The following is an 18,336-nucleotide window of genomic DNA, read 5'->3' as shown; positions in this document are numbered from 1 at the left end:
ACCCGAAAGAATAATGAATCCTATATTGTTGGTCGGTTTGAGGTGTTTAACCTCCCAAAGCGACTCAGGCTATGAGAGACGCCGTAGTGGAGGACTCCGGAAGTTCTGACCACCTGGGGTTCTTTAATGTGAACAGAGAACGCACACCACACGGGCGCCTTGATTTCCGCCTCCATGGAAAAGCTGCCGCCGAGGCCGTGATTTGATCCTGCGTCCTTGGAAACAGTAGGGCACCACTCGCACCCCTGCGGGGTAATGAATCCTATATTTATCTAGGCCTGTAAGAAACAGCCCGGAGAATTCAATATCTTCTTGTTTTGGCGGCCATAAAGTCACGTTATTTGTTATATTTTTGAGCCGAAAATGAAACTGGTGAATGTCTAAAAAACGTGTGTATGTGTCCGCTATCGAGCCTGCTCTCCATCATAAAAGAAAAATGGTTAAAAATATGAGCTAGGAAATAAAAATGGCGCCGAAAGGTTTTAAAGAGTCTCACAAATCATGGAACGCGTTATGCGATCTCACTTAAATAGAAACTTGCTTTGAGTTTGAAAATACTGCATTGCAATCGTTGGTAAATGCTTCCCTAGTATTTCATATATTGTGTGTATTATGTGTCTAGGGTAAGAAAAGTATGTTGAAATCCGAAAGGCACGCGGTGCTTCCCAATTGTGAGTACTAAAACTGTTTGTGTGGAAAGCATTCTTTCTTTCCCTCCACAAAGGAAACGTTTACGAGGGATACTTCTTAAATGTTTTTAGTTCACTCTCTATATACCTAAGACAGAAACGAGAGCTTTAGGGTCTAACTCAAGTTTGTTCTAAGTTACCATTAGTGCTCAGCAGAATGTTTATATTAATTTAGTTTACAGAGCTTAAGGTTGCAATGCAACTCAGCCTATTGGACACGACGTAGTGGGTACCTCCGAAAATGTCGACCATCTGAGGTTATTTGCACCGATATCGCCATGTACAAGGGTGCCTTGATTTTCGCCTCGATCGGAAAACGGCCGGCAGACCGGTATAGGCTGGCTGGTATCGGCAGGCTGGTATCTACACACTACCATGGTCTCACCTGACGAGTTTCCTCTCCACTGAGGCACCGGAGCGGGCCGTCACTGCCTGTGGGCGGTAGTAACTGTTTCTGTATATGCTTTCTAGCACTTTATATTTGAAGACAGCACAGTTGTCTCAAGGTCAACCAAAGCGATCGCACACTAAAGGAGTAATACAGCATATGCACAGAAGTTTACCCTGACGGTTAAAAAACTGCATTTTATGTTGAATATGCTGTGGTGTATGGCAGATCTGACAAAACAGACTCCATCAATGTGCTTCAAATTTTACAGCCGAACGTTAGGCTGTCCTCGTAGTTGTAAAAAAAATTAAGCACATGTGCATTGAGAACAGTGTTATGTACACAGATTCGTGGCTTGTATTCACAGCTCTAAGCTTCTTTCTTCTCTGTGGCTCAACTTGAAATTGAAGGGGGAGTGCACTTGCCGGTTTACTGCCAACGGAGTCGATACCGCCTCTGCCGACGTGAAGATAATTGGAGAAGGGGGAGGGAAGGAAATATGAGTGAGAAAGGGGTCGCTAGCGCTACGTAATCGCAGTCATGGTGTCATGCCTCTAGGGCGTCTACGCCGGGAGAGGCCGGTTGCCGCCAGGAAGGCGAGGAGCAGGTGGAAGGGCTTGTGTGAGACGGGCCCACGAGGAAAGAGAACCTCTTCTGAGGTGGAAGAGGGAAGGAAGGGGGAGCGATAGCCTGAGGAAAGGCAAGAAATGCTGTCATGGAATTAGTTGGTAACATAATAAACAACTTAAAAGGTTCTCAGCGTAAGGACATAACAAAGTCTTGTAGGCATATATGGCAATGAGAGAGCGGATATGTGCCCTGTGCTAGGTTTGAGGAAGAAAAAAAATGAGAAAATAGAATTACCGTAAAAAAGATAACACAAAAGTTATTTCAACATAAACAAAATGAAAATGGCAGTCTGGAGTAACCAAGGAACTAATAAATTGCACCTCGTAAAGCTCATAATAGGAGAATGAAACACAAGCACTAACCAGGATCGCTAAATGAAAATTACATTATGCCATCTCCGAATTGGGAACACACATCTCACAAAGGATGTTTGATAACTAAGATGATAAGCGTATGTGTGAAGAATGATAAGAGGTAATTACAGTCACCGACAAGTTAATTACATGCCCAAAGCTAGACACAAAACGAAACAAAAGCATTTCACTGTTTTCTACAATAATGCCATTCCATACCATCCGATATTAATGTGACGAAAAATAGCAATGGTAAACTTATCATGTATTTTTAGTGTTTTAAAAAAGGAAACTTTCTAAAGAACTATAAAATTTTTATTGCATCTGTTTTCGTTTTCCGGCAAGAACACATTTTGACCTTGCTCTTGGTGGATTATAGCCTTAGTCGCTTAGCGCCATAAAACACAACATAACAACAACAAAATGACGCGGAAACGTAATTTCTACTGATTTCTTAGCAGCCATTCATAGCGGTCTTTTTGAATACATTTCTAGTGCTGATGTGATGCTCAAATGATTTGTGATATCAGATGTCCCGATATATAGGTACGAAGTGTTTTATAAGGAATTTTTCTATACCTGAAATGTCATTAAAGTGCAGCTGATTTTGTGCCTTAAACTGTGAAGATTCAGTTGTATTCGCATGTCTTTCAGAATAGATGAGGAAGGAGTGAATCAAACAATGCTCAAGCTCAAGGACGCCTATTTTCGGCCAATTAACGGCAGTTACAGGCCAGTAGACAACGTTCTACGTGGATCCACTGTGCAGCCACAGAAACCTTTCAACAGGTGAGACGCCACCATGAGGGATTTGCACGCTTCTGAAATATACCGCACCGCCTTTTTTGATCTAGCATCCTTTTATAATCACCTCTTGTAGGTATCCGGTGAGGATCGCTATGCTCGTGCCCTATTGTGAAAAAGTAAGCGCCTCGCAGTATTCTAGCGCATATTTTCTTCATCCATCCAAGTGTCTTTAACACTCACCCGTGTTGGAAGAAATTGCAGCTATCGCAGAACAGCAAATATGTGAAAAAAAAAACGGGACTGCATATTCATTGCCCAAATAGATATATGTATAAAACTTAAATTTGCGCCTTAAGAAGGAGCCATACTAGAAAGAGTGATCATTATAATTAATTATTAATTTTCAGTAAAATTTGCGGAACTAGGGTATATCGTTTTAGTGATTGTCCCTTCCAAATTGGGTTTACAACCCCACATTCCTACCACAGTGAAATTTACTCTACGGAAGCGTATGACGTGATTGTTTCCATATAGTGGTGTATCTCAAGCACACATAAAATTCCTTTCAGAGCGGAAACGTCTTCAAACAACTTTGCGACGAACCTGAGCGCACAATGGTCTTACAAAATCAGCATATATTTAAAAGCAACTGTACCTTTGTCATATACGCATGTGTTCAGTGAGCGCTCTTTAACTGTTTGAGCATAAAGGGGTAGCTATTCCAGTCTTGGTAGAGGCTCTCGGCCTAGCAGGAAAATATCACTGGTAATCCAGCTACTAAAGAGGGTGGCTGTATTTTATACTTAGCTTTTCCTGTCGGAAACCAAGAAATCGGGGACCCCTAAGCTACGCTTTTAAAGCTAAGATGCGACGGCATTGAAGGCTCCCTTTCGTAAGATCCCTTTTATCCTTTCGTGTTTATGCGCTTTGCTGCTCGTATTTTTAGTATACTTTTAACTAGTGCTTCTATTATTCCTCACATGGTCATTAACATGCAGTCGTAAGATGGCACCTTATGTGAAATACTACCCAACACAGATACAAAGCAGCCATTCAACCGAAGAACACAAACGTACCGCTGTGACTAAGAGGCTGCTTGTCAAACTGGGGATACTCAGATTGTAGAGAAATTGATTTAGATCACACTTTCTCATCTCGAATTTAATGCTGATCATGTTATGTGATCTCATGTCATCACAAAAACCAACGACTACATAGTGTCACCTGCAGCTGCCACCTGCACGGTGTCACCTACACATCACCTGAGCCTGAGGCCATGCCACATGCCAGAGCCCTTTCCAGGATTGTCAGCTCATGAAGCCCAGGCTATGATCGGTTTTCTTCAGAACGTGGTCTTTCACGCTATCGCGCAAAAATGATTGCGAATCAAACATTAATGCACAAAATAATGTTAAGCACAACACAAACAAGACACAGCTAATGATATATCTTTCAAAAGAAGAACTAAAAAAATTCAAAGTATGAATATAACATCCCACGCGGTGTATGCGTAGATAATCGAAATTTTGAGGCGCTGTACCTAAATTTGGAAATCATCACAGATTTGAAGCATTGTATTGTAAGGTGTGTATTTGTTGGTCAAGTTTTAGGCGTCCGGTAGGTCAATTCTTGAGAGCGGTGTGCAAAATTTGTAAAGCGCCAGTTTGTTAGTGATAGCCAAATCAGGTTCAACGCCAACATTGGTTAACTTGGACCAAGCCAAATTTCGTGACCCCTGAGAGCTCACTTCTAGGCGGTCCTCCAAATTTGGAATGTTACCATAAATTGGGTCATATTCAAATTAAGTTCGACATCCATTCTGGTAAAATTTTTAGCATGTCTTATTTTGAATGTACAGTGGGTAAAGCTTAAAATTTGATGCCACTTACGAATTGGACATACTAGTATCAGGGCCGATATAATTTTGGTCAAGTTATGTCGAAGGCAGGTTTGCATGTTCTAGGATGAGTACTTTCATGAACTTATGAGCCAAGTCTTGGGGCTTATCCAGCGAAACATTTTAATGACACCGCTGAATTGACCATATCTGAATGAGGGTGGACACCAAATGTGGTCATATGAAATTTATGGGGGTTCTCACAGATACTTTTGTACCCGTGGCCGTGTACAGGCTTTGTTTTCTGTGAGCGTATTCCGCGCACACCATATGCGCACGCACTTTACACCATCATACGGTTATTGGTCACTCATTATTAACCTTCGCGCTCTTTACTGTACGTTGTAAGATACACTCGACGGACATGTCAGGTTGCGGCCGTCCCAAAGATATGTGTACATTCCGTTGCAGAGCCTAGCTCAGTGTGATTGTTTACCCGGAGTTATGTTGGAGCGCTTATCACAAATCTGATGGGACACAAGGTCATCGTCACCGCCAAACGTCCTCTCATAGTGGGCGCTGTGTCTGCGTTTAGGTACAGTGGCAGGCGTGCAGAATTAACATCAAACCAATAGGTAGTGCTACAGCGGGGCATATTCAACAAGCGTCTTAAGTCGTTCGTCTTTTCGTAGGCGACTTTACTGAGAGAAGTTGAAAGGGCAGCACTTAACCGCACGGGACTGCGTGCTGTAATATGATTATTAAGCAAAAAGCCCTTCATGGCTCATACTGTCCGCGTGTGTTCGTTTGGTCACACTATAGCTGTCTATCAAATGAAGTTGTCACCCCAACCCGAAAATAACGTAATCAGAAAAATAAAACTCTTATCTCCAACGTAATCGGTCCTCATCCATCGGATCCTTAGCCGAGCGCTTCAACCAACTGCGCCACACCCGGGACCGTGAAACACACATCATAATTCTCCTTGGCTACAATGGGGATGACAGTAGGGATGAAAATAACGCTGCAATTAGTGATGATAATGAAGGTGCATTTAGTTGACAATGATAATGAGAGCAAACATGATTGCACTGTGTGATTCAGCAACGCTCAGGTTTTCTCATTTCTGCACTGTAGATTCCACAGTGCACTCGGAATTGTTTTCTTTAAGGTTCTCGAATCGTCTATGGCATACAGGGTAGATATTTGTTTGGGCGCCTCATCAGCTTCCAGGATCTGCACTGATGTTTTGGACAGCCGCTTACTATTTACTGCATAGAGTACCCGGAGTTGAGCCTCCTAGTACCTGCTTGCGGATTGTAATTTTTTTTAGTTAATAAAGGTTTGTTTTGATGAAACGCAATATATATAATGCTTTCATCGATATAAAAATAGATCATTATTTCCCTTGGAAGCAGTAATGTAGGCAGTATACTTGACGTCGCTTTGACGGAGAAAGGCTGTCGCTTATAGCAATGCACTGAAGCGCACTAGATATATCGCATCGAGTATAAAGCTTTTGAATGTTGCTTTTCCTGCATAAGGATTCGTGCTGTTTTAAGAATATTAGCTAAACCTCGTCAGCGTGGTCCGCTGTACGAAGCCAACCGCGATACCTACTACCCTATGTGTCTCAAGCCTAGATAGGTATTGCAGGTCTCACTGCTTGTCTTCGATTCTACTGTGCTTCTTAGGCTGTTTGCGTTACAGTTGGCGCTTTACGCTGTATTTGCTGCGCCATGCGTTATCCAAGCGCAATTGATTTCACAGTGTCAGTATTCCTTAAAAGCAGGAAAAAGCGCACATCAATATGGTTAACATGAACGTTATCACAACGAGTGTAAGGATGCAGGTTGTGAGAACAGCAATAAAAGACCCAAGGATATTTACACAACGTACAATATTCGTCAGCAAAGAAACAGTCAGTAACGCTGTAGGCAGCGCTTTAAAAAACAAAAATGAACCGTGTATTGCGTGTCTCGTAAACATCTATCACGTAATTACAAACCGGCTTTTGATTGACGTGCGCGTGGCATAATCATTCTTCTGTGGCTCTGCTGCACAAAGTAACCTGTTGTAGCATGCATGTGCATCATGCGGAAACAAAGTCGAAAAATCTGAACTGAACCACCTTTGAAGGTCCTCTTCACATAGGCGCATTTTACCTTTAATGAGAAAAAAACAAGACAATGTATTCCGAATAGGGCATAGTGTGTTTTGTACGAGATGTTTCCAAATTGTTTTCCTGGCTGCCGCACAAACGAAAAAATGACCATCGATATAACATCCTGAGAAAATGTGAATTAGGTTGTTTACCATATCGTTTGTCACTAAGATATCTTTATCAGCATACAGTCTTTATCGCGCGTAATCAACTTCATATGTAAAAGACTACCTTCTATATACATAAAACACATTACGAAGCCGTACAAATGTTCCTGCGGCCTTGGAGTGCGGTCTCTGACTCGGTATCTAAAAACAGCGTTTGATTCAGCTTCCTCCTCGGTAGTACTGATCCAGTTTGGCATGTTCCCTTAATTTTATCATGGCATAGGGTTGCGTAACTTCACAAAACATACAAAAATACAAATATTCACAAAGTTGCTGAGTATAGATATGGATGGATGTATATCAAATGATGCAACAGCTCTCGTAAATAAGTATACAGCAACCCCATTACTGCTTGAATAAAGCTACCAAGATAAAAAACAACCAGCATTGCCACCTCCTCAGGTACAGCTCAGGAGCATACTTCAAGCAGATTGTTTTTGGCAGGTCACACAGCCGGGCACAGATTGGTTTGGTTTGGTTTGTGCGGTTTAACATCCCAAAGTGACTCGGGCTATGAGAGACACAGTAGGGAACTTAAGATATGACGGTCACCTGGGGTTATTTAATGCGCACTGACATCGCACAGCCTACGGACGCCTTGAATTTTCGCCTCCATCGAAAAGCACCCTCCGAGACCGGGTCACAATCCCGCATCCCAAGGCACAGTAGTCGAGGGCTCTAATTACTGCACTATCACGGCGGGGCAGGGTTCGAGGGAATATAACCTTTTGCAATCCTTCAATATTGAGCCATTCTCGCTATATATATACAGGCACCTTATGCACATTTATACAGTTCGGTTTAAAATTGGATTTTATACCTACGTCACGGGGTACTTCTCTTAACAAGGCTGGCCATTATTGATATATAGTACGCAGGTAAAATGACAGGTAGACAATTCCTCTGTGGCAGAAAGTAGCCGGTTGTTAGGGTTTTATGGTTGCCCAAATATGAAGCTAACCATCAGAGGGAATTAAAACCGCAAGAATATCAATGCCTCTACCATGATTGGTATTGTGAGGTCTTAAAAGCTTTTTCATTTTGCTGTTTTGCGTAGTAATACACACGCCACGTACTACCTCCCATAGTTAACATCTGCTGTTATTTAATTTCTTCCTCACATAGTGAAGCAGCGAGTCTGAAACGTTAATGCGCGGAAAATAGAATCCGCAACGACAGCAGCAGGCAGAAGCCAGTAGTACTTTAGCATAATGCGTTTAAATGTGTATCCATACGACTAAACTCGGACTGAGCTACGGACAGGTCAAAATGTGTCGACTGCCAATGGCCCGTCGCATGACAGCATCCCCCCCACGGCGGTCCTAAAAATAAGAACAGCCGATAGGCCCGACCAACCAGCGGACCAAAAGGATACACTAATGATTTCGCAGCGCAGTACGCTATCTGCCGTTTTCAACATCATCTTACAATGCCGAGTTGTTTGGATAATTGGAAAATATCCAGGCACAGCACTGGCTTCGTGTAGCTATGGATGCACCTAATGAATGGCTGTGCTAACACCGTAGCTATTTTTACCACGCTTCACGCAACCCTTTTCATTTCAGACGTAAATGCGAAGACGATAATGGCATTAGCAATACACGCCACCGGCATAGCCGTGGATACGCGTATACCGGAGGCTCGAATGATTAAATGCAGTTAACGCGAATAGCAGTTCGTCGTTGTTGCAAATCTCGCGACCGTTGCTTTCGGGCGATCCGCATAACGAAGCTGCATTCGCAAAACGTTTGGTATTTGTGTCGCTGTGAGTGGACTGGCTTCATATTGGACGGCAATAGCGTGCTCAAGCATCGTCCGATGCGCTATCTCTACAGCCACGCCTCACATCCTGCAAGCTTTCTCCAGTGGAACGGGAGGGGCGGATAGCGCTTGCGGCTGCGTGTGCAAAGAAACAGTTTTCCGCTTGATTAATAAGCGTGGTTGAAGGCGCATTCAAACTGACCATCTCCTTATAATCGCTGACTCATGCAGAGTGGCTGGTAAGTGTAAAAACAAGCAAGTTTCTTCTCGCAGCTGCATAGCAGTTGTCGCCTTTGCAGCACGTTGGCTCATCTGCTATTGTAATCTAGCTCCGCTGTTAAGGCCTTACCGAAATTGCCATATCTTTCTTTTGTTATGGGACAGGGAGTAGACTTTTTTTTTGAAAGAGTACACCCTTTTATATAGCACTGATCATCTTTAAAACACAAATTCGCTGTGGCTACGACGCAAAACAATCTAGGCCTAGCGAGTACTTGGGAGTAGCGCGGGGGGCGCCATCATCCGCCGAGCTCGCTGCGGCACCGTTCCGGCGAGCTCGCAATATTTTTTGAGGCACGTGTTCATATTCTAACTCTGATGCTTTCATGATGTAGCTAGAGCCAAATCTTTCTCTAAAGTTTTCCCTAAATATGTCGCTGCAAAGACTCGTCCGGGATGCAACGGTGCAGCTTTAGTGGTGCATGTACCATCGGGCGGTACTTGCATGTAGTGTAAAAACGCCGTCGGACGGCACGCCAGATGTTGCCTATATGCTATGCGGCTCTTCAAATCGTGTGCAGCCTGTTGGCACAAAGTGTGCGTTCTTGATGGGGCTATTTCATGCACATTAATCGGACGCCAAAGCGTGCCCTCCGTTTACAGATGGTGTCAAGTCCGCTGTCTAGAACGCGAAATATTTCCCAGCCGTTTTTATTGTCTTCTCCGTTCCGTGAACCGGGTGCGGACCTCATAAACCGATCCGCCATACAGACAGAGATTAAAGGTTAAGCTTATGTGGCTCCGTAGATTTTATGATGCCCAATCACTCAATTTCCTAAAATTCTGCTTGCTGTTCTGATACTTTTGAATTTTATCCCTCTGATATCATATTTGTGTGCTGCTATTTCTTGACTGTTTGAACAGCTGGTGGCTGGCCAGTTTTACCTTTGCCCGGCAGTTGAGAAAGCCAAGATAAGGCGCTAGCCATCATATTTGTAGCACCATGCAAGTTATAAGGATTGACGCTTGTTGTTTTCTAAAACGTGATTTGGAAGCTTGCGAAACATCTCGAAGTAGGTGCTCATGCCGCGTTGACATTCTAGCTTGCGTTGAAAGATTTGCCTGTTTTTTATTGCTTCTCAGAACGGCGCGCGAATAAAATGTTAATGTGCGGCTGCTTTCGTTTTGTCCGCGTTCTCTATTTGCCTTCCGCCAGTTCATAAAGTAAAACTACTACAAAATCTCCGACGGGGCAAAACAGGCATATTGCCTTGGGTGTAGCGTATTTTTTTCTACAAATACCGCTTTGGGCATTTAAGAGAAATCTCTTATTCGATCACTACGCACTTTCTGCAGGTTCGGCGACCATGCCGTGACGCACTTCCTGTTCCGACAGCCCTGGGCGCCATATGGTGACGATTTGTTCGCCGTGGACATACAGAGGGGCCGCGACCATGGCGTTCGTCCCTACGTTGACTGGGTTCGTCTGTGCCAGAACATCACCATTGCCGATTTCGACGATTTGACCAAGGTCATGCCCGAAAACACCGCAAAGCTGTACGCTGGAGTATACGAGTAAGATATTGACCTCACGGGAAATGTTTTTGTTTTCTGTTCGCGCCAGATATGAACTGCGGACAGCGACTACATCAAATGGATGCAATAATACGCAAAGCGAGGTGACTCAGCGCAAACCTATGCGCTTGGAAGCAATTTTACGCCACCTGACACCTGCAAATGCTAATAAGCTGCAGGAATCCAAGCACGTTAGAGGCAATGCGCTATATCGGCTTTGCAAAATAAGTAACTGAAATCTGTGCTTTATGTGAAGCAGAGTGAAACTGGGAATCTTAAACGGAACGGCAGAAGCAAGTACTGATACATGGTAACATAAAAGTATACAGGACGCAGCAGTGTATATGGGTCTCTTGCGGAGCGCTAAGGAAGAAGGATCCCAAACAACTTCAACTCTGAGTCCATCCCCATGCGACCATTTTGCGTGCCAATCTGAATATTTATTATTTCGCAGACCGCCTCTCAGAAAACCGTTGCCTTTCACCATCGCTTTATGCAGTGCCTTTCTTTTATCATTCAAAGAAGGAGTGCATATCCGGATGTAATGCGGAGGGACTGTATTTTATCTTCTAGGAGGAAAGTATGAATTTACTTAGGAGGAGATTGTGATGTGACTGAAAAAATGAGTAAAAAGGCATTGCGTTTTCTGAGCGCTTTATGAAATAAAAATATATTTTACACAGTGTAAGACAAGTTCTATGAAAAAATGCGCTATAGTTATCTGAAGTTCTCCATGCCACTATTGTGTCTTAAAGCTTATTCATTTGCTGCTTTCTGACTAATCTGTAGTAAGATGGGCAAGAAATATAGTGCTTTTTTATCTCCAGCCGTGTGTTTTGAAATGCCGTACACACGATTGAGGGAAACACTGTGCATATGAAGCCGCCTTTCGACGAACGATGCAACTGCTGGTCACAAATACCACTGGTGAAGCTCGCGTTGCATGTATTGACGAATGAATTGGTTGTGCTGCTGAGAATGAAGCAAATAATCCACTTCGTTGTCATATGTATTTTTTTTTCAGAGCTGCTGCGTGTCTGTTTTTATTTTCTACAGCTTCGCTCACATGAGCGTATTTTAAATTGTGTTGAACGCACAAGCGTTGTGGACTCGCGCAGTCTTGATGAAAGGACACGTGCTCCAATATCTCAAATTTGGCGATACTGAGGCAGATCACAATACACATTTCAGAGGTTAATTATTCAGGTCAAACAAGTAAACAAATCAACAAAGGTGGTTAGCGAGTTTAAAAATTAAATTCACTTATACTAGCAAGCAAAATTTAAATAGTATGGGTCGCACTACTTAACAGTTTGTGTGCCGATTACAATGTAAACGGCGACGATCATTCAACGGCGATAGGAAAAATATCAAGATACTGCTACTGCATTATCGGAGGGCTTCATAGAGTGTCTCGCGGTGATTCGAATTAGCTTATATAGATAAAAATAATAATTTTGCTTAGTTGCCATGCGGCGGCAATGCAATATATATTGCACACACATCAATACAAAGCTAAGCAATCATAGCACCCCATTTCATTTGATCTTCCCTGTATTTGTAACAGAAAAACAACGTCGCGAGAGATCAAATAACACCACCGCTGCTGGCAGCTTGTGTTCGCTCCTTGTTTGCATGAAGGCATAAACTTTGATTCCGAATAATAATAATAATTGGTTCACAGGAAGGGAAAGGTGCAGTATCCGTCACACTTGCTTTCTGGACACCTGAACCGTGCCGTAAGGGAAGGGAGGAAGGTGGGAGGGAAAGTGGAAAGAGAGAGAGGAGAGCCTCTAGTGGAGGGCTTCGGAGTAATTTCGACCACCTGGGGATATTTAACGTGCGCTGACATCGCACAGCTCACGGACGCCACTTCATTTCGCCTCCATCGAAACGCAGCCGCCGTGGTCGGGTTCGAACCTGGGAACTCCGCCACAGTAGTCGGGCGTCTTACCAATGCACCACCCTGGCAGAAATATTTTTTTCCCCAATGTTTACGCGAATATTATGTTCACACTAACCGTCAACACCTTACGCACGAGGCGTACTGAATTCACCAATGCATTGTATTACTTTTTGTGCTCCAATATCTCACGGCTCAGTCATAACATTGCTTGATTTCCTGGGTCTGTTAGGTATATAATTCCGGTGTTGCAAGATACAAATAATAAAATACCCATGTAATTTCTGATTCAAGCTACTATTATATACCTATTTTGCAGGCATGTCCGGGACATCGATCTTTTTTCCGGAGCGCTCTCCGAGACGCGCATAGAAGGTGCGCAACTTGGTGAAACTTTTGCCTGCGGCGTTGCGAAGCAGTTTTACTTGCTGAAATATGCCGACAGGTTCTACTACGAGCATGCGAACCAGACGGGCTCGTTTTCCAAAGGTACGTTCAAATAAAACATCTTTTACGAAAACTATAAAGATCTCTCAAGAACGGGAAATTTGCACAAGTAATAGGTATTTTATCAGTCCTCTCCAAAACCCCACAATTGTAGCTTGGTTCTGCAAAACGGAGAATATTGGAAATCAAAAATGATGTTTCGCCCCCCCCCCCCCCCGCCCGACTCGCCTGCATAAAGTGGGGGCGTCCAGAGAGTAGGTATAGTCAATAAGCTTAGTTAACATCATCGGGAAGGGCGCGTGCGCTGAGATGCCGCGCCGATCGGTTGCTAGTGGCAATCTGGAGCGCTGTTGAAAATTTGTTTATAAATTATAAGCTAAAGGCTGTATCTTACAGTTTACTCGAATATTCACAACGAGCACTACTATAACGTTCTTTGAACTGCAACATTAGCGTAAGTGTCGTATGAAAGTACGCAAACATTTTAGGTGAATTCTACATAAACGAGTTGGTTTATTTACAGCTTCTATTATTAGTTCAGTGCCCACTTGTGTGTCTCATATGAAAAGGTAACGATCACGTACGCTATAGAAAACGTCAGCAGTCTGCAAGTAATTATTAGCTTGTGAATTAAGCAGAAAGACCTCAACATCAACAGTTTTGCGTTTCACAAGACGGGGCTCTGTAGAAAGAGAGAAGGTGACGAGTTTACGCTTCATCGCCTGAATGTCAACGCCTGAATGTCAGGAGACCTGAATTTCAACGTCAGTTCTTCTTTTTTTCTTTTCATTAGGAACAACATAGAATATCTTTCCATGTTACTCTTTGTTGCGGGTTTTACGCCGGTAGGTACACCACCAAGAATACGAAAGTAAAATATACGAATAAAATGTAGATATGCGCAAAAATTATCTCATATATGCCTTACAGGCATCTGTGTTGATTTTCCTTGGTATAATATGGGCAAACACTTTGCCGGAGTCAATCTAAATCAGGACGGGCTGCTGAAAACGCACTATTTTAAGCCTTCCTTGCGTTGCGTGAAAAGTGTCTTGCTCCGTATGTATTTTAGAACAAAATTCTCATGTTCTAGCTTTGTTTCAGACATTCGCAATTCACATAAAAACCTGTTCGGCCCAAAACAGTTGCGATGAGAACATTTGTAAAAACCTTTTCTGGAATTGTTAGTATAGAGTATATATACTGAGTCCCACATTCAGCCATATAGAAGCCTTAGGTTTGCAAAGTTATGGCGGCCGGAAGTTACTCCACCAAGAATACGAACCTGAAACATTCAATAAAATGTCGATATTTATTTATTTATTTACATATACTGCTGCCATGTCAGCGGCTATTGCGGAAAAAAGCAGAGCATAACCAATTCGTGAAATTATCCCAGATACGCCGTAGTGGCTCAAATGATTATATGAAAAATGAGCACATTTGTATTTTACCTTATATATATATATATATATATACGTGTGTGTGTGTGTGTGTGTGTGTGTGTGTGTGTGTGTGTGTGTGTGTGTGTGTGTGTGTGTGTGTGTGTGTGTGTGTGTGTGTGTGTGTGTGTGTGTGTGTTGATATAAATATCAAGAAAGACCGCATTTGTAGAACCTGTTTATATAGTCTGTATAGACCATACGTACTGAGCGCCACATTACGGCCATGAAAAAAGCTGTAGGTTTTCAAAGTAACTTTGTAGTACTAAAGTAGATGAGCCGAACATAGAATTTACACAAAATATGCCGCGATCAACCTTGATCTTTAATTATTGCTGCCATGAACAGCTGGCATGCGGCGTTACCACCTTTCTTGCATTGCGTCGACCTATATATTCTTCTCCGTGCTTTCAAAACACGGCTCCATTTAATTTTTTTTAACTAAAGGGGTGCCCAGATATATCTCGAAAAACTGCAGCCAGGCGGGACTGCTTTCACAGTGCTCCAGGTTGTTCTAAGGCATTTTGGTCAATCGATCTAAATGATTGTTTGCGATTTTAAATTGAGCACCCCGGCGTGCTGAGGGCACACGTAGTTCGACGACGACTCAGCATGCTAGTTGTTATTGTTCTGCCGACTTATTTGGTTAACCTAGATTTACTTATTTATGTAAGCGCAATAAAGAATTCATATAAGCGAATTTCAGGTTGCTCATTGGTTGCTGTCATCCTTTTCAGCAAAAAATGACGATAAGTAGATTATTTTTAGCTCATAAAGGTTGCAGTGCCCCTAATGTTTATTTTGTGCCAATAAAAATTTCCCGTTAGCTAAAACCATCTTGTGAGTCTTTCGAGAAGTGCTTTGTTCTGAGCGAGCAAATATTTTTCGCATAGCCGTAATGTAACTTCTCCATGCCGTACGGGACAGCGTCCCAGATAAATACCGGCCTATAGTTTCCCATAATAAATTAAAATGAACGGTGACTGCACATTAGTGTAGTAATTTACTCTTTTAAATGCAACGTGCTCAATATCCTTATGCTGGAGACTCTAAATGATCCCGTATGCAATGCTAGCATCTTACCTCATGCAAGCAAAACGCTTTATGTCAGTTTGTTTCCAACACTGTACGCTTTCACGAGTAACCCTGTTTCAATAGTTCCTGTGGAGTTCTTAAATGGTCTCTCTGAGTTTAAACCTTACTGACTAGATGCCGCGCACAGGCCTCACTGCTACGACAAATATCTTCCAATGGTTTCGTGGCAGATCTGATGCAGTGTAGTTTTCACGTATACCATTTTCGCCTTTTCATTTCTGGTTGAACGCTCTTAACATCTGGGTCCATCAAGCGCACCGGTTCGGACAATAGAGCCTAGAAGGCAGGAACTTTAACTTCGGCTTAAACTTAAATAGGCCACTTAACACTGTGTTGACCAGTTTTCCCCAACGACCTTGATCTTTGACCTTTGATATTTGACGTCAGAGCCTAACAAGCGCAACAAACTAAACCGAGCTCTCGCTCTGTACTTAGGTTTAGGTGATATAAACCGCCATACTAGCTTCGTCTTGTGTGCAGTCGTAACGTTAGCCCAAAGTAATGTTGCTGCGGGGAGACAAGCCCATGCACACATAGAACTGAGAACAGGGGAGAGAGTCGATGAATGAGAGATGATCTAATGAATCGCGACGGGCCTATCGTGAGCGCTTCGGTCCGTGCCACTACCCGCTTCTTCCTCGACAGTAGCATTACTCGTGGCCACGGAGAGATCGTCCCGTTCCTGGACGAGGAAGTTCGCCGATGTCAATGCGATCCATGGCATAACGACGGGTATGAGTAGATGGCTGAAAAAGACGGGGAAGAAGGAAGAAGACAATGGCTTGCCGACAAGATTCCCGATGAAGCCTGGCCCAGGACGCTATCGGACCAGAGGTCGCCATGACCCGATGGTGGAGGCCCAGGCGCGCACCGCATGGCTGGGGCAGTGGTAATGTCTTCGAGTGTAGCGGCGTCTTGGGTCATGGGTATTAGCCATTGGGGTCTTTTGCCGGCACATCGGGTCAGTGTTGTTCGGTTCTATATGATGTTCAGTTGTCTTGTCGTGTCTTGCGGTCGTGTGAGTCCCCCCCCCCCCCCCCCATCTCGTGTCAGTCTCTTATTCTTCGAGTCTTGCGGTCGGGGCGGGGGAGCGGGTGGTAGGACGGCGAACTCTAGAGACCGGCCACCGATGCCTCCTATACCTTCTGCCACACGACTCAAGAAGACGCATGGCGCCGGAGCTCCGAGTCAGGGTGAGGAGAGATGAATTTCTCAGCCCCTCCAACCAAATGTTACGGGGTGGCCAGCCGATGCACACAGAGAACAGAGAGAAAAGATGATCAGTGACTAAGAGATTATTTAATTAATCGTGGCGGGCCTAGTGCCAGCGCTCCTGCCCGCGCCACTGCCCGCTTATTCCTAGTCCATAACAATACCAGGCACAGAAATGCAGACGATGAGCAAACGTCTGGATTCGAATCGTCAATGAGAAACGAACAGATAACTGGAGCTATAGAAAACATGCGCTAGCTGCGAGTGCACAAGTGATAGCTGAGGCTAGCATTTGCTGCTTGAGGCATTACAGTTTAATGACTCTAATCTTTCAGAACAATTGGACACCATCAGGGAGACAAGAATTGCCGCCATTCTCTGCTACAACGTCGTGGGGCTTAACGGTGCCAGCTTTAATCGCAACGTTTTTCTACGTTCTACGAATGGGTAAGCAATGACAATAATAGCTGATTGGTTGCGAATGAATCGCAGCTAGGTTATAAATATCTTGCGGATATTACCTTTTACTTGCCACATTGGCTAAATACAAACACGCAATGCGTATTAAATGCAGGCAACGTCTATGCACGACAGATACAAACAAAATTTAAATATTATCAATGATAACGAATAAATGGGCGGTGAATTTTGCACGTTACAAACAGCCAAGAAAAAAGACACTACAGAGGGCTGAAGAGTACATGTATGTACGGCAGGTGTACGTTCAGCGGTGCGTACTTGAATTGTTCTAGTATGTTTTTCTTGGCCGTATGTAACGTCCTCCATATGGACCATATAGGTCAGAGACAAATTCTTTTGCTGAGCATTGTGTGCCATTTGTACTTTTACTATCTGCTGGTTGTATTGGCTGAATTCTATTTTCAACATTCTTTGCGACTACACAGCAAGTTATCTGAATAAATTTCATCTTCTGAACCTACTAAACCGAAGCACCCTGGTTCAAACGTTACTGCAGATGGCCGCTTTTCGCTGCGAAACGGTGGGTCGTCAGTGCGCTGAACGATGGCAGTGCACATTATAGATTCCCAGGTGGTCAAAATTAGTTAGCAGCCCTTCACAATGACTCATCTTTTTCGTACTTCCCACTTTCATTCCTACCTTCCTCCCTTTCCTTACGGCTCGGTTTAGGTATCCACATAGATAAGTGGGTGTTACTGCGCGTTTCATTTGTTGTTGTTGCAATTGAAGGGAGAAGGAAAAGAAAATGCACAGGCTACTGGCTCTGTAGCTGAGTCACATTCGCTGCCTCGTGCAGACAGAAGAGAAAATAAGGAAACGCGCGTTGAAACGGCCGCCGTCCACCCCCGAAACGGTAGCGGCTGCAATGACGGCCTACAATATATAAAACTATGGTGGCAGGCTAGCCCCCGCCGCAGGCGGCAGTGACCTACTAGTCCCAGCCCCGTCGGACCAGTATCAGCCACCAATCCCTGTTTCCTTTATCATAAACCAGTTTGCATTACTCCCAGCGCATTGCTATTTAAAAAATTCTAGAGGGCACTTTGGACAACTGAAGTGCAGTTCTACGATCCCAAATGTAAATATTGCGGGAAAAAGGCAGGCCTGCACCTCATGGTGTGAACCTAGCCACGCAGTCCACCCGATGACCCAAATGCAGTGCCAGTTATTGAGAGGTCGGAGGCTGCCCTATTCAGCTCTGGACTGAGGCCCACCGGGCCCTCGTGA

General features: G+C 43.8%; 1 protein-coding gene across 1 annotated transcript in view; it reads left to right on the top strand.

Moving 5' to 3' along the window:
* LOC146177978 (salivary peroxidase/catechol oxidase-like) overlaps nucleotides 1–18,336 on the top strand; it is an 82,959-nt gene extending 64,623 nt beyond the window's left edge. The window contains exons 10-14 of the mRNA XM_084581663.1: nucleotides 2,715–2,849; nucleotides 10,312–10,530; nucleotides 12,753–12,922; nucleotides 16,965–17,076; nucleotides 18,246–18,336. Of these exons, the coding sequence (XP_084437789.1) occupies nucleotides 2,715–2,849; nucleotides 10,312–10,530; nucleotides 12,753–12,922; nucleotides 16,965–17,076; nucleotides 18,246–18,336 (727 nt within the window). The remainder of the gene's footprint in view (nucleotides 1–2,714; nucleotides 2,850–10,311; nucleotides 10,531–12,752; nucleotides 12,923–16,964; nucleotides 17,077–18,245) is intronic.

The sequence above is a fragment of the Amblyomma maculatum genome, chromosome 10 (genome assembly GCF_055883805.1).
Source record: "Amblyomma maculatum isolate TAMU_Amacu chromosome 10, ASM5588380v1, whole genome shotgun sequence".
Classification (NCBI taxonomy): Eukaryota; Metazoa; Arthropoda; class Arachnida; order Ixodida; family Ixodidae; genus Amblyomma; species Amblyomma maculatum.
This window is presented reverse-complemented; position numbering and strand designations above follow the sequence as displayed.